At 37.1% G+C, this 17,446-nt stretch overlaps 1 protein-coding gene across 15 annotated transcripts in view; it reads left to right on the top strand.

Moving 5' to 3' along the window:
• The window catches only part of LOC132092800 (receptor-type tyrosine-protein phosphatase kappa-like), a 182,710-nt gene that overhangs the window by 145,718 nt on the left and 19,546 nt on the right, over positions 1-17,446 (top strand). For 6 of the 15 annotated variants that reach the window (XM_059499202.1, XM_059499201.1, XM_059499209.1 and 3 more), the window contains 6 exons: positions 5,560-5,695; positions 8,079-8,108; positions 9,635-9,795; positions 10,293-10,328; positions 14,256-14,267; positions 14,439-14,623. In XM_059499202.1, the coding sequence (XP_059355185.1) occupies positions 5,560-5,695; positions 8,079-8,108; positions 9,635-9,795; positions 10,293-10,328; positions 14,256-14,267; positions 14,439-14,623 (560 nt within the window). The remainder of the gene's footprint in view (positions 1-5,559; positions 5,696-8,078; positions 8,109-9,634; positions 9,796-10,292; positions 10,329-14,255; positions 14,268-14,438; positions 14,624-17,446) is intronic. The other 9 variants (XM_059499212.1, XM_059499206.1, XM_059499213.1 and 6 more) reach the window with 5 other exon arrangements.

Here is a 17,446-nt window from a genome sequence, read left to right as displayed (position 1 = left end):
TGCTGCTGCTTGGGCTCGAAAGTAAAAGTTTGAAACTAGAGAAGAGGACAACAGTGTAAAGTAATGTTAAGACACACCTATCATACCGTATCTAAGGACTGTTAGGATTATTTTAGTAACCACATTTCTAATAATATTTCTATGTACTTTTAAAATAAATGTGGTTTAAGTTTTCCTCAATCATCAGTCATTCCTATAGTATTAAGGAATAGTATTATCCGATTTGTTTTATACGTCTGCTTCAGGATTGTTCTCACAAAGGAGTTAGTGTTATCAGGTCAAGCATTGTATTTTCTGTTCCTTAATGTCACAACCCAGAAGTTTTCTTGTACATTTTTACACAGCATTTTGTCCAGCTAGATGTCAGATAGTTTTTGTTGTTGTTGTTGTTTTCTGCATGGAGTGTGTGTGTGTGTGTGTGTGTGTGTGTGTGTGTGTGTGTGTATGTGTGTGTGTGTGGTCAATGTGCTGTTGTGGTAATGACAGTACCTTCGGCCATGTCTTGTCTGAGTTATTGCGCATTATTTCCTCTTCTGGCTCTTCATTAATTGTTTTTCCAGCAGGAAATCGAATGATAAAAGTCTGCCTGCGGCTCAGAGCACTCCCAGAACGGATTAGATATAGCCCACGTCATGTGTTGTTTAGCAACAAAAATACATTTTTGTTTTTAAGCATGGAATTTTATCTCCAAAATGGACGTAATCCAATTTCCATTGAATTGCTCCTAGTGTCTTTCTTTCAGATCAGACTCATAAGGGCTGACAGAAACAGAAGTATTCTGGCAGGGGGCGAAATGTGGTGTCTGAACCAATACAGGCCTGGATCTAAAACCACACAGCACCACTGATTAATCACCTTTTAACTCAAGTGTCAAAAATGACTGCCAGTTAGGTTACAGTCTTTGCTTTTCCATCATGTGGGTGAGAGGGACTGGGTTATAGATTGCATTTATACACAGGGATATGTTTTTTGTTTTTTTTTTGTTTTTAAATAACCAGTCAAATATATTATTTAACATCACTAAATACATCGATTTATACCAACACATCTCTTTCTACAGGTTAAATCAGGTAGAAATAGCTCTTTAAGGTAACAATTGCAAGATGTTTATAAGAGAATAACCCTCAAAAACAGTACATGAACATAATGATCCAGTAGAAATCCATTAAATATTGACATTGCATGAGATATTTTAGAATAATGAAATCATTTTACAAACTGTGTGTACATATGACATGCTGCTGCTGAAACTACCCGTAACAGATCTATACAGGTGGATCTGGGGGAGGTAGAGGGCTTCTGGGACTTTCATGCTGCAAGACTTGCTTAAACCAAACTATTTAAAAGTTAAAGTGTAACTAAACCCCTGCTCAGAGCCTGACTCCACCCACTGACAATATTTGAAAAATGCTGAAAAGTGGGCAGATCACAGCGGAGATAGAGGGGATGAGCCTAGGGCGGGGCTGAGCGAGAGCGGCGTGAACATGAGACTCGCAGTGACGGATTGATTGACAGCTGCTGTCAGAGACGCTAAAATGGAGAGTGACTGTAATGACACAAGTAGCTTTGCAACAGAGCGATCATTTGAAGTAGAGGACTTTTCTCCCCCACTTTCACCTGAAGTGGAGGGTGTCGAGGTGTCTGTTCATATCAAATCGAGCCGCTGGCTCAAACTGCGGTCTTAACTCCCGCACAGCGTCGCTTTTCAGCGCGAGCTGTGTGGAGAAGCCCATTTCCACCTCCATTGCGTTGGAGAAGCAATCCCGTGTAAAACGCAGTTTGCACACTTGAGCTCTAGGCGGGAACTTGCGGTCTTCCAGGCCAAGTGCATGCAACCACTGGCGCCTAATTTTAAAGTCTGCTGGAAAACTATGCAGTCCAGCAGTGCTGTCGCAACTAGCAACACACCTACGTACCATCCTGACCACTGTACTAAATACAGATAAATCTACGCTAACTTGAAGATATAAATAACTCTATAATTGATATGCTAAATAGATGCTATAATAGTCTATCCTGGTCGTTACCAATACTCGCAATTCCAGCTCCTGACTCACTACAGTGATTTTGATGGTTTTATACTGCCAAGGGCGTGGTAGCTCGTACCAAGGGGCGTGGTGAGCTGGAAACTGCTTACGTCACTTGCCACCGCAACATCCAATAGGAAAAATCAACTGCAGTAGCCACCGTTCAACCTGAAGAGGGCAGCACTCACATGTTTTTACACCATATATTGTAGAATTAAAACACTTTATACTCAAATGTCAAAAAAGTTACTCGAATCAATGAACAGCACTAATAAAGCCCCATTCTTATAGATCAGTAACAAAAAAAAGTTGGTTTAGGGTTTAGTTACTCTTTAAGCAGCAAGCTCATTGGCTGCAGAGACCAGTCAGCTTGTGTCGTGCTGTGATGTCACTGTCTGCAGATTGCATTAAGATAATATGTATATACAACTCTAAACTGTTACTGTACATCAAGGTCAGATTGTGATGCGTCAGAAATAATCATTTTCTAACTAAATGTATGCACAGTTGTAGCAATACTACCAATTTATGTAAGATTATTTCTCTACTCTAATATAGCTAAATGTTTAATGCCTAGGGTTGAAGAACTATGATTTAATGGATTTCCAGAAACTCTTTTATTTTGCTTCACTAAACGGTGCTTATAGAAATCAATTCAGATGTTTTGGCTTCCTGAGTAACAATGTAATTCCACATTTATAATACATGTATAATCTAATTCCATTGTTTATGCTGTTATAACTGTCACAGAGTTTTCAAAAATATTAAGTATTACAATTGTTACAATGAGAACAAAAAAGATTGTTATAAATGAATTATAAAAAATGTTTAATAATAAAAAAAACTATGGTGCTAAAAATCAAATGTAGTGTGGCAGCAGAACAAAACCTGCTGATTCCCCAGTCCTATAGTGCTTTCAGCTGCCTGTAAGTGTGCCTGAGCTTTATTATCTGTCCTGTCGTTTGTGCCTGGGTTATTTGTTATTGACCGAGATATTTTAGTTTTTGGCATTCATTGGTATTTGTGTCATGTAGACAGGTCATCTGAAGCTAACACAGCACTCGTGTGATCAGTGCTTAAAGTGAAGGAAGAGGAAGAGAGTGCTTTGGTGATGAAGGAGGCAGCAGTGATCTGTGTCTTGGTCATTTCACCCCAGGCTGCTCTCTCGCCCAAATGTGCTGTAAAGAACAGAGAGGCCGTGTGACGGGGGCTTGGCTTTTGTTTGAGTGTTATTGTTGGGAAGAAATAGTCTGCCCCCCAGATCCAGAGGCAGGAGAGTACAGCTGATGGCTTTATTTAAGAGGCCTGTGTCAGCGGGTCATTGCCTTATCACTCTTAAAAGCTTATAGTAGAGCTTCAGGACATACCGGAGATCCATTTACTCCTGCTGCCCAGACAGATCGCACAATGTGGCATTTACAGGCAAAGCCATGAGTGAAGTCAGCATCCAGACCGCCATAAATGTCATACGCACTGAGCTGGAGTTCAGCAGTGCTTCAGATCAATACGTGTAGATGCCGTAATGATAGTTTTGCTGTTACAACGGTGTGCAAGAAGTATTTCAGTCGGCAGTGATGTATTTCTGACAGGGTTACAGCCCCGAAGCACCACTGCAGTACACTTACACTGGAGCAGACGTGAGTAATACTGGGTTTGTACCACTTAGTTGTCATACAGATAATGACTTTTAAACATTTAATAGTCTGCTTGTTACTTGCTGTGTAAACTTAATATACAAACACAAAATAATTTAGTCACATTTAACTTTATATAAGTAATATTTGCAGAATAACGCAGACAGGGTGAGACACGGAGGGGTTATTCTGCAGTAACAACCAGCTAGAAGTAGATAATCCCTCTTATTACATGGCTAGGTTACTATAGAGTCAAGTATTCCACAGAGCCGTGTAATAAAAACAAATCAAACACATGACATTTGAAACATTACAAATGTACAACTGCAAAACTAAAAGTACTGTAATGTTTTTTCAGACATTTAACAGTATGCATATTGAAATTAAGTGAAAATGTATTATAGTTTAATTTTATCAATGAATTTAGTTGAACTTTGAAGTGTTTTTGACCAATTTTAGTAGAACTTAAGTACATTTCTAAATCAGTAAAAATGCTGTAAACTATACAGGGAACCCTCTCATTTGGAACATTAGAGGCTAAAATAAACAACGACACTATTATATTCAAATTGGACTTATTTTCAGATATAATAATCACACTCAAATAAAAACAGTAGTATACAAATCAACAGCACATAAGATAGTTTTGATCAAAACTGGTCTTCATGACAGATTTATTCAAAATACATATGTAATTAACAGTAAATAAGCAACTTTTTCTCCTTTTGATTGACAGGAAATAATTGGCCCTGATCACTGGCTGTTTTTAAACAAGTGGGCAGAAAATTGATTTTATTGGCTGATGCCAATTATTGGCCTATACATCGGTGCACCCCTGATAATTACACATTTAAAATATATTAACTTTAAATGTAGTATCAAATAATAGACTAATGTTAAAATCATCATTTAAATGTGCTAAGGTATGTTCGTCAACAATTCAAAATAAGTGCATGCGGAAAGATTGTAAACATGGGTTAAAATGTAATATAAAGTGAAATTGATCATTTTACATTAATACAAAGTTACAGTCATAAAAGTGTGATTAAGTGGCCTATTATTTAAATAATACTGTATTGTCTGTATGTAAAGTTTACATAGGTACACATTCAATACAATTAAACACACTTCTTTTTCACAAGGGAACCCAAATCAGTTTGCATTTTAAACCACCATAGATAGACACAGCCATTCATGCATTCACACATTATCTGCACGTGAGTTCTCCGCTGCAGTGTGTTTAACAGGTCTGGAGAATACACTGTAGAGTCCCAGAGGTTTTACATTCTGTTTAGCTCGACATCGTATCCTCCACACTCTGTTCTTTAGGCTGTGCTCAGAGGCAGCGTCTTCTCTTTGAACTGTTTGATGCATTTATTTTTAGAGCAGACTCATTTTTGTGTTCTGTTCGTGCCAGGTAATAATATTAGCGTTCAACAATGGAATGATACTGTGGTTGTCTGCCAATGTTTGGAGAAACATATCCGACAGTCATTTTCAGCCCATTCTGTTATGCTTTGGCAGCGAGAGAAAGATATCACACAGCAGACTGATGGCAGTTTGTGAGACGTCTAGGCTTGTGTAAACCAGCAACAAATAAAGCTAATGTTGTGGTCAGAAGACTTCCGTCATGTCACCTGGAACAGGATCTTGTAGAAACGGTTGCAACGGGTGCATTAATGGCAAAAATGTCATTTATGTTGATGGCCTTGGGTTTTGTTGCTACTATTTTGGCTTCCTAGTAGGAAAAGAAAATAATAATAATGATTGGTCATATGTTGAATTTGAGCTTGCATCTCATCTCACTGCATTGGAGCATGCGCACTAACTGCCAAGCCATGGCTCCAGATGAACACTTATATGAGGGAACATTTAAAAGATTTGCTATTTCTCTTCAGGGGCCACAGAGGAGCCGGAGGTGATTCCAGACCCGGCCAAACAGACCGACCAAGTGGTGAAAATTGCCGGCATCAGTGCGGCCGTGCTGGTCTTCATTCTCCTGGTGCTCGTGGCCATCCTGCTGGTGAAGAAAAGGTAAGGCTCTGTGAATGCGTGCCGTTGCCCACGAGCACAACGACATCCTCCTTCCACTGCCATCTCATCACATCATCAGCTCCCAGGGAGCAGCCGCAGGGGCCCTACACACCGCCCCGGGGTCTTCCAGCGTATCAAGATGAAATCTCAATTAAAGCCATTAAAAGAGAATCAGATGCACACACAGCAAACCCACACATGTACAATTTCTTGTTCTGGAGTCTTGTTATCCTCCTAACAGATGCCTTCAATTAATTATTTAGTCCATTTGTAAACCTTTTTTTTTTTTATATACTGATGTGAACATTTTATTGTTGTTGTAAACCTGTGATCATTCCTCCAGTCTTCAGTGTCACATGATCTTCAGAAATCAGAATAATATGATGATCTACTGCTCAAGAAACATGTCTGATTCTGGTTGTGCTGACCAATATTTCTGTGGAAACTGATACATTTTATTTTTCTTTGATGAATAGAACGCTCAAAAGAACAGCATTTATTTGAAAATTGTTTTAATATTATAAATATAATATTATAAACACTTGCTGAACTAAAGTATTCACTGTTTTCAGGGAAAAAAAAGAAGAAAAATCTCACACACCCCAAACGTTTAAACATGATGCTTGAACCGTTTGATTTCCAGAGAATTCATGTACCCGTACATTTGAAAAGTCTGAATGCACTTCATTTGGATAAAAAAGTAAATGTCACGGTTCACAGTATATACAGCAGCTTTATTTTCCACGTCTGCCTAAAAACATTATTAATAAATATCACGTGTACATCATCATTATTATTATTATTGTGTAGATGTGCTGGCAGATTATTAGTAATAGTAGTCGTTTGTCTATTATTATGCGGTTATTGATTGCTTCAGGCATTATTCTGCTGAAAAGATGAATTAAAGTGTTATAGTGTAGCACTGCAGAGTGTGTCTGTGAAGTGAACATTCACAGGACACACCAGAGGATATTTGTGAGCTGAAGGAGCTGAACAGAGTGTGTTAGTGACTGTCTGAAGCAGGACGAGCTGTTTTGTTCAGGTGAGTCTAATGGCTCCATCATGTGGTGTTTTCTTGAACACACAAATCAATGCTCAGAACAGAACAGGCTGGAAACATTAGCTGGTATAATTTGCAAAAGCTCTTTTTTTATAATTTAATTTGACTAAATGTAGTCTCTCATAGGATTTACATTTGGAAAAAAAATTAAATAAAATAGATAGTGAGTTTTATGCAGGAAAGCTAATTGTGCTCCTTCACAAACAGTGCAGATCAAACTCTAACCCTAAGCAAGCTGTGGGGAATTGGTTTTTGTTTTATGTATTTTAATTTTTATTTTTTTTCTCTATGAATGGGCTTCAGATCCCAGTAAAGCACCCTTGGCCAACATCATTAGACTGATTCTTCATCCTCATCCATACTTCATTCATTCTGTGCAGTAGTATTCAGAATGTGCATGAAGTCATCCTTCACTCATTTTCCTAAAGAAGAGATAGAACAGGGCATGTTAAACTGACAGCTGTTACTGTGGACACAGAATGCTTCTGGCTGGTCCTGCTTTATGCCACACGCTGAATGCCTGATATGAGGTGGTCTTACTGAGATAAAGTGAGTCTCATGTGAATGGACATTGTGATTTTTTTGTTTTACTAACCAAACTTTATTTAGGTGGAGTGTACTGCACCGTTAAACACATTTGAACCCACAGATGTGGGACCTTTAGTTTGTGGCGTCTTCATTTTTGTGGGTTTTGCCAAGCTGTTAAAAAGGGTTCATATGTGCTTATACTGAACCTCGACACACAGCAATAAATAGAAACGGCTCATTTCTAACTGACCAATGGATTAGCAATGGTTTCCGCTCAAACTGAAGATACTGCATCTTTAAAACAGTGGTCATTGACGCTGATCATTTTTTGCAGGAAGTCAGCAGCTTACTGATTTGATTTGCAGCATTTTTTTTAGGTTGTGCTCCACATATGTATTGTTGTTTTTCTTTTCTTTAAAAATGGCTTTTTAAAATATTTTTTAATCATCTGTGCTATAAGATTTATTGCAGGGATTTATCAAGTCAGAGCGCGCCTCAAATGCATGATGAAATTAAAGAGCCAGAATTTTTGCATGCTCTGATTGCGTTTTGTTTCTTTTCCTTCTTCTAACAGATGACTATCAGATAAATAGTGTTTCTAATTGCACGCAAATGTACAAGACATGCATGTTTTAATGAATGCCATCAATGAGGGCAGCAGAGATCAGGCTAAAAGCTTCCGTCAGAACTGCTGTTGAACTAGGTATCTGTTGCTTATGCTGGCACGGTTGATTCCCACATTGCTCTCACCAATATCTCTTCATCTGTTTGTGCTGTTTCTCATTCGCTCGCCAGGAGGAGCTACTATTCGTACTCATATTACCTGTAAGTAACAGAGACGCTCAGACCAAAGCAAAAGCAAAACGGTGACTTACATGCAGGGCTCTCTGCTCTCTGTCTATGGTTAGTCCTGTTAGTCTTTTAAAGATGCAGTATCCTTTTTTCAAGCGAAAACACAAATCGCTTTGACCAATCACGTTCCTTTGCATTGTAGTAGGACATGCTCGGCGACGGTCGCATCCAAGCGGTGTTATTTGAAAAAAGAATGCTGCACTTGTGTCTGTTATTCGTCTGATGTTGTTGTTTTTTGGGTGGGGGGTTAGGTTTTATTTTGAGTGTGTGTGTGTGTGTGTGGAATAGTTACTCACCGTGTCTCCGTCCACCTCTCATCCTCACACACTCATCTGTTCATTCGTTTGGTGAAGCGGGTGTCCTCGGTTGGCCTTTAGTCTGCAGCTCAATCTAGCAGGCGACTCCAGCGCTGCTTTGATGGCTTTCCAAGAGTTCCTTTGACATCTCTACGCAACCTCAGTCAGATATCAAGAGCTTCCTGCTTTTATCTATTCTTGTGGAAAGAGCATAGAAATCTTATAATAGAAAATGCTTAAATCATTAGCATTACAAATCCGCATTCACAGCTCCGCATTGCATTTCACCTCACAACATGTCAATAATACCATGTTAAAATGTCAAAAATAAAACCATGAAAAGTGAATGCATTTTTCAGTTCAGACTCTTAAATACACAAACAACCTCAAAAACGGACCAAAAAAGCCTTGATCAGTATTTAGACTTGTTACCAAATGTCTAATCATCCTTGAAACAAGACCGATTTGCTTTAAGAAGCTAAAGTGCATAAGATAATTACATTTTGATGTTCTTAATGCCATTTTGTACATGTAAATTGTGAATAGAGCTCTTAAATCGTTCCTTTCGATTTCCATATCATTCATGTTGGAATGTACATTTTACAGAACAAGTAAAATATTTTTGCAATATTTTCTCTAACTCCAAAGAACAGACAGCCTTAATATGCTTCAAAATAATTGAAAATAATTTGACACATTAATCTTAGGTTAATTGCGCGGTAACAATTTTATATCACATTTTGTCAAGCAACTCTTTGTTCATTAAAACAAGAAAAAATGGCTGATTAAGGGCATTATTTTTTGCAGTTTTAATGTTGTCGTCACATACAAACCAACATACAAAAGCTCTTTTTTACAAATTTGTCTATGCAAAAAACAACAACATAAAAAAACATAACTTTTTTGTAACAGTAAAGTAGCTCTTCTGACAGTAAAACATGTTCAACTCGAATTACAGTTTGAACAGCCATGGTTTTATTTCTCTGAATCACATCCACTAATTTAGAAGTATTTCCTAAAAGTTTCTTCAAAGTTGTCCTTTACCATGGAACTAAAGCTTTCCTATCGGATCATCCCTTCTTCTCTATCCTGTCTGTTGTTTATTCCTTTATGTGGGTGCTTTGGGTGGGCTGAAGGGTGCAGTGATGCTGTTTTTCTGGAGTAATGGACATTTAATGATTCGGTCTTTAATTGGGTTCTCAGGAAGCTCGCCAAGAAGCGCAAGGACGCCATCGGAAACACCCGTCAGGAGATGACGCACATGGTCAACTCTATGGATCGCAGTTATGCAGACCAGAGCACTCTGCACGCTGAGGAGCCCATGTCCGTCACCTTCATGGACTCGCACAACTTCAGCAACCGCTGTGAGTATAAGTCCTCCAGAACGCCTCAACAGCTCAAAGTCAAGTATATTTTGGGCTTGACTTTTCACAACATGGAACATTGTAGAATCATATCAAGCTTGTCTGAGGATTTTGAAACTTCCACTTGATATGTGTAGGAGAACATTGTAAAACCCAGAACAAACACAAAGCTGAAAGCGGCCCACATGAAGAGAGTGATGCGTGTTTAGGCACTAGATTGTAATAATATATTTATGCTCTGTAACAGCAGTAGTTTAGATTTTTTTTACCTCTGTCTTGTCCATCCCAGTGCAAGCACATTAAATGCCATTATACGTGCCTTTGCGATTCACATTATTAATAATGAGCTAATATTGTGTGATCGTGCAAAACACACCCACAGCATTTCTATTGAACTGTGAGTAAACTCTCAAGTTTACTCCTGCACTGATTTCAGTTTCTGAACATCATCAGCTCTTGAGTTTTTGTGTATGATAACTCTGCATGTTTCTCTGCAGTGCCTAATGACCCTCTCGTGCCGACAGCTGTATTAGGTGAGGATTCAGTGTATGGTGTGCCGTGTCTGGATCAGTGGAGTCTCGTCAGAGCAATTCAGTTCAACCTGTGTTATGGCTCAAAGACAAAATGAAATATATGTTACTTGCTTTTTGTATGTCAACAGGTCTAACTGTCTTACATTAAGTCAGTGCATGTTAAAAGGGATGCACAATATTGTCAAACCAATATCGGTATCGGCCGATAATGTCTTTAAATGTAAAAACCACCGGTTCTCTTTGAAAAATTATACCGATATGTCTTTCCGATAAGAGGAATACATTAAATCACATGTGCTCAGGGTTTGCTAGTGATAAGATCATGTCAGCTTTGTGGCTCAAACTTGTAGCAAAGTTTTGTCTGAATGATCAGATTCACTGTTTTGGATTGCTGCGTTTAAACTGAGAATGCACGTACAGAATGACGCATTCGGTGTATGATAGGTTCTAATGCCCGCTCAGTAAGGATTTTTAATTCTGTAGGGGGCGCTGTTGGCCTGCTTCTAATAAAATAAAAGCAAATTACACAAATAATATTTAGACTGTGTTTATTAAATAAAGAAGTAATTGATTCCATAAAATCATGAGTATGTTTTGAGTTAAAGGTCAGAAGCTCACATGAACAAAAATAAATGTGTAGTATGTTTTATTTTTAAACAAATTATGAACTCTAGAAGATTTTCTGAATTTTTACAACACTTTTGCTTTAGGCCATGTTAATGTTAAATCATTAAATAACATTTTAAGGTTACCACTGCATCTTTCTGAGAAAAAAAAAGCAGTGATTAATATCTAGTTTATTTATAGTTATTTTCAAATCTTCAATGTACTGTCATTATAAAATAAATTTATTATTATTTATTTAATTATTGTTCAAAAAAATGAACCAAAATTATAAATATTATATATCGGTATCGTTAATCGGTCATAATTAGTTGAAAATTATCGACATATCGGATATCGGCAAAATCCAGTGTTGTGCATCCCTACATGTTACAGTTTAAAAAAAAAAAAGAAATCTGTAATATTTCGTCAAAATGTGTTCACTTTCTTCACCACCCATAACAAAGGAGATGTGGGCAAGGAAATAATAATAACCAACATTATCATAGACCAATCTAATAAAATCACAATTATTAAAATCAAGCCCTGTTCTACATAATTAATACGTTACACTATAGAAGCACAGTTTCATGTTGTCTTTGATTCTTCCATATTTCCAGTCAAACTCTTCTCCTCAATTAGGTAAATAAGTTCAAGTCATGAGTTAGTGTTTGATTCTGATTGAGTTTTCCTTCAAAAGAGAACTGAATTGAGCTGAGTGCTCCTGCTGCACACATAGACCTTCATTACCCAGCATGCATCACTCATGCAGCCCCCACCATGTTCCTGTTGTGTTACTGTCAGACACATCTAAAGCATGCAGTACAGGGAGTCTGTAGGAATGGATCGAGAGCTGCTGTGCTGTTGCAGTGAAAGCACAGTCATCACTCACCTAAAGTTAGAAGACTGCACTTCTGCTACTGTGGACACACATTTGCTCAATGAGGTCATGCAGTATTTTCTTTAACCATTATTATTGTTTTTATATCAAGCTAATCATAATAACTACAGATGAACCCAAACTCTACTCTTAAAACAAAACTGTGTATGTCCCTAAGAAGAGATTGTGTAAGATTTCGAGCACTTGGGGACTTTTAGTCATTTTACTCATCTAAAGTAAACACACACAAACTCTATATTCCATCGTTTCTTTTCTGGTGGGTTGTGAGTCAAAAAAAGAGTTGCATGTCTGACAGGTCACAGGCAGCAGAGGGAAAAAAGTGCACTTTGTAATTATCAAATCATATTTTATTATTTTTAATTGTTTGTAATATTAACTTTTTTGTTTGTTTTGATTTAAAGTACATTTGAAATCATGTTTTAAATTTTGTTGTGCTTTAAAGAAGTACAGAATTCTAGTGTTATTTGATGTTACATTTAAAGTTAATATATTTAAATACAAAAAATACATTTTAAAATGTTGACACATAATTATAAAAATGTAATTAAAAATACAAATGACATACACATTTCAATAAACATTTTCATTATAATATATTTTAGTGTATCATAAATATTTTGCAGTACATTCAGCAGTGACGTTTTAACCAGATTTCAAAGACAAAAGAAGATATGAAATGACGAATAAAGATGTACAAATAAAGATGAGTCCTGTTAAATGTGTCAAAAACACTCTGAATATCAACTAATTACATTCAATATACATTTAAACAATAATGTTTTCATTTAATTTATATTCAAATGCAATTAAGTGTCGGAAAACATTACAGTGCTTTCAGTTTGTATGTACTCTATATTCTTTTTAAAGTATATTATTTCCATAATAAGTGGCGTAATCTTTTTAAAGGTATGCTAAAGTGTGCTTCTTTTTCACAAGGGATATTAATAATTTATCATTAAAAGATTCGCGTTAATTAAACATTTTAAATCTGGAAGCAAAATCAACTGAGAAGCCCTAATCTGTGTGTTTTAACAAACCCTCATCACTCACACACACACACACACACTGTCGCAGCACCCACATGACATTACGAGTGTTCCCGGAGCTCGTGGGACGATGCTGAAACAAAAACTGACAGCTTACACATGAACCTAATAAAACTCCAGTCATCCGGGTTAACATAGAGCTTAGATGACAGAACAATCAAGAAAGACATTGTCTACAGTGGTGTGATTATGATGGGGTATTAAAACATCCCCTTAGGCCACAGCTCTGGCAGAGACAGTGCTAAAGCGTAGTGGCAAACACTTCATCCAAACAGCTATGTCTCTGACAGCTGTTATGAAGAGAAGTTTCTTTACCTTATAAGATGTGCCTGAATAAAGTCTGATTATCAAAGTCTTCAGAAGCCTTTACAAGTGGTTCTGTCAAGATGTAGGCCAACGCTGTGTAGAAGCAACACTAAAATGTGCACTCGTCTTTGTTCTCGAGAATCGACGGGGTTTTCTTATAAATCATTTCCTGTGGTTGTGATTCCTATATATATATATATATATATATATATATACAGTACAGACCAAAAGTTTGGAAACATTACTATTTTTAATGTTTTTGAAAGAAGTTTCTTCTGCTCATCAAGCCTGCATTTATTTGATCAAAAATACAGAAAAAACAGTACTTTTTTAGGATACTTTGATGAATAAAAAAAAATTAAAAAAAGAAGCTATGTTTTTAAAATATAAATATTTTGTAATAACAATATACACTACTGGTCAGTAATTTGGGGTCAGTCATTTTTTTTCTTTCTTTTTTTTTTTTTTTATAAAATCAATACTTTTATTCAGCAAGGATGTGTTAAATTGATAAAAAGTGATAGTAAAGAAAATATATTATTAGAATTTTTTTTTTTTTAATAAATGCAGTTCTTTTTAACCTTTTATTGATCAAATATATGAGACAGCAGAACTGTTTCAACACTCATAATAAATCAGAATATTAGAATGATTTCTAAATGATCATGTGATAGACTGATGTTACATGTGACACTGAAGGCTGGAGGAATGATGCTGAAAATTCAGCTTTGCATCACAGGAATAAATTATTTTTTTAAAGTATATTAAATATTTTTTTTTAATATTAATGTTTCCAAACTTTTGGTGTGTACTGTGTATATATATATATGGATGTGGCTTCTGCATATCCACAAAAACTACAACTAAAGTGAAATTTGAAGTGCCTTAGAAAATGCAAAAGTCTTGATGTGATGTAGAGTGGCTTTGTTTGTGCTCCCCGTCGTCTTAGTGTCCTGTAGCTGTGTTCTGTACATGTTTAGTCCATATCACCCCATCAGCTGTAGTACAGAGCCCATGTGTTTGAGCTGACGCTGAACTAAACAACTCTTTTCTCTCCCGCTGCCCCATAAGTGCCTATCACTGGTAAGTGTGTGTGAAGAAACGCCTCTGTCATGTTCAGAGTGCACAACTCAGGGAATATATAAATGTATGCATTTGTGAGGTTTTGTGTGTATGTGTCGAGTCCTTCAAGCTTAGCATGTACAAAGGTTTGTCCGAATCCCACCAATAAATCTTTCCTGACCCCTATCTCAGACGAGAACCACACAGCAGCGGCCGAGAACAGCAGACTGCTGGACATCCCACGCTACCACTGCGAGGGCACCGAGTCGCCCTATCAGACTGGACAGCTCCATCCTGCCATACGGGTGGCCGACCTGCTGCAGCACATCAATCTGATGAAGACCTCCGACAGCTACGGCTTCAAGGAGGAGTATGAGGTTAGACTGATGACTGGGAGAATGTGTCCCATAAGTGATCTTATTAATGCTGAAGTGTGTCATTTCTGTACAGTTAGAATCACCAAAAATAACTAGAAAAAAAAAAGATTTTCACGCAGATCACCTGAACCTTTCCCTTGACTTCCATTGTTCAGAAGGACTATTGACATATTTTTAAAGTTCACCCAAAAATTAAAATTTTGTCAGGATCATCCAAGATTAGGATGAGTTTGTTTCTTCATCAGATTTGGAGAAATGTAGCATTGTATAACTTGCTTACCAGTTGATCCTCTGTAGTGAATGGGTGCCGTCAGAGAATGAGAGTCCAAACAGCTGATAAAAACATCACAATAATCCAGAAGTAATCCACACCACTCCAGTCCATAAATTACTAACTAGTGGAGCAAAATGCTGCATGTTTTTAAGAAACAATTCCTAATTAAGATGTTTTAACTATTGGTTCTGTCTAAATATGAGTTCATTATCCATAATATCGCTTCCTCCAGTGAAAAAGTCAACTGGGGGTGAGTGCATCTTCAGCACATTTTTGTTAATTTTTGTGTGAACTATTTCTTTAACATCCAAAAAATGTCGCACTTCTCCAAGAAGCCGTTGAAACCCCCCCAGATAGCAACATTGTGTCGGCCCAGATCCGGCCCACATCTGGCACCCATGGAAAGATGATCTGCCCCACATGTAGCGTGGAATGATGGCACTTGGGCGGACCGCTCCTGTTTGCCAGAACTGAGCCACAAGCAGGCCATAGCAATGCCACATGTCAGCCAAGAGTAAAGAAATTAACCAGAACTGGACCTTATCTGAGCCACAAAATCTGTGTGTATTAAATATGAAGTAATTTCAGCCTTAATAAGCCTGTTAAGAAGCAGAATCACTGAAGGAAAGAAGAGAACAGAAAAACAGAAGAGCAGAAACACAAGAACTACAACTGACTTCAGCCACAACCTTAGATGAAATCAACTGAAGATAAAAGAAGACATGAAATCTCTCAAGATCTCAGCATAGGAGGATTAAACAACTCCACAAACTGCTCTACCAGCTTCTCTTATTACTAACCAGATTGACTTTATTTATGTTAGACATCTACAAAAGTTTTTTATTGAGAATTAACAGAGGTTTAACACTAATGTGTTTCACCATAACAGTGATTAGTGTTTCCATTAGTTGGGCTCTTAACTCTTATTATATAGTTTGTCTTTTTTGGCTGCTGTGACAGTGTGTTTGTTAAACACATTTGCAGCTTCAAAGAAAGCTAGAGTGACATGATATCAAGTGTCGGCTGTTATCTGTTGATGGTTTTTTTAATCATCATGAAGTACACTGGTTCATTGATGTTTTTTTTTAATCGAACAATTATGTTGTTCCAGTAATACATTCATATTACAAACCCTGTGTTTCTGCCGCATGAGATCCAGCAGTATTATAACAATCAGTTAAAATATTTTAACAAACATGAGTTTAAAAAACTTAACTTATGCTGACACACACAGATATAAACAATCAACACATGAATCTCAATAATGGTGACAATCAAAAATATTTAGATAAACTGATCAATTCAGAACTTCACTGAAAAGCTACTGTCACAACAAAACCAACAGCAAAATATAAGCAAATATTTAGAATTAAACAAAATAATAGGACAATTCAGCTGCATAATTTATTCATGTTGCAATGCATGCTGGGAGTTTTGTACTATGCTAATACCCAGCATGCATTGCAGCAAGGTACATTTGATTGTCACCATTGTTGAGATTCATGTGCTGATTGTTGATGTCTGTGTGTGGCATCATAGATTGAATTCTTTATAATCGTTAAAAACTTCTGATTGTTGTAATATTGCTTGACCTCATGCTGGAGAAACTCATGGTTTGTGATGAGAATATATTAATGAAACAATTGTTAGATTTAAAAAAAAAAATTAGCAAATCAGCATGTTTCATGAGGATTATAAAATCATCAACAGATAACAGCCATCACCTGACCTCAATTCTCTTTAGCTTTCTTTGATGCCGCAAATGCGTTTAACAAACACACCATCACAGCAGCTAAAAAAAACTAAAGATAAAATAAGAGTTAAGAGTGCAACTAATGGAAACGCTAATCACTGTTATGGTGACACACATTAGAGTTAAACCTTTCTTAATTCTCAATAAAACTTTTGTAGATGTCCAACAGAAATAAAGTCAGTCTGGTTAGCAATAAGTGAAGCTGTTAATGCAGTTTGTGGAGTTGTTTAATCCTCCTCTGCTGAGATCTTGAGAGATTTAATGTCTTCTTTTATCTTCAGTTGATTTCATCTAAGGTTGTGGCTGAAGTCAGTTGTAGTTCTTGTGTTTCTGCTTATCTCTTTCTCTGTTATTTTCTTTCCTTCAGTGATTCTGCTTGTTAACAGGCTTATTAAGGCTGAAATTCATATTTAATATATAAACCGATTTTGTGGCTCAGATAAGGTCCAGTTCTGGTTAATTTCTTTACTCTTGGCTGACATGTGGCATTGCTATGGCCTGCTTGTGGCTCAAATCTGGCAAACAGGAGCGGTCCGCCCAAGTGCCATCATTCCACGCTGCATGTGGGCCAGATCATCTTTCCATGGGTGCCAGATGTGGGCCAGATGTGGGCCGGATCTGGGCCGACACAATGTTGCTATCTGGGTCTCCTCCACAGCTTTATTACACATGTTTTCCAGTGATGAGTTTGCTGGTTGTAGGCAGAGTGTTGGCAGTTTATTTCATGAAACCACAATCTGATCAGTTGACTTTGTGTGCCAGATGCAGAACAATTTGTTTTGTTTGGCTGTTCAGT

Source organism: Carassius carassius, chromosome 18, assembly GCF_963082965.1.
Source record: "Carassius carassius chromosome 18, fCarCar2.1, whole genome shotgun sequence".
Lineage (NCBI taxonomy): Eukaryota > Metazoa > Chordata > Actinopteri > Cypriniformes > Cyprinidae > Carassius > Carassius carassius.
Note: the sequence above shows the minus strand (reverse complement) of the source record. Positions and strands in the feature narration are given on the sequence as shown.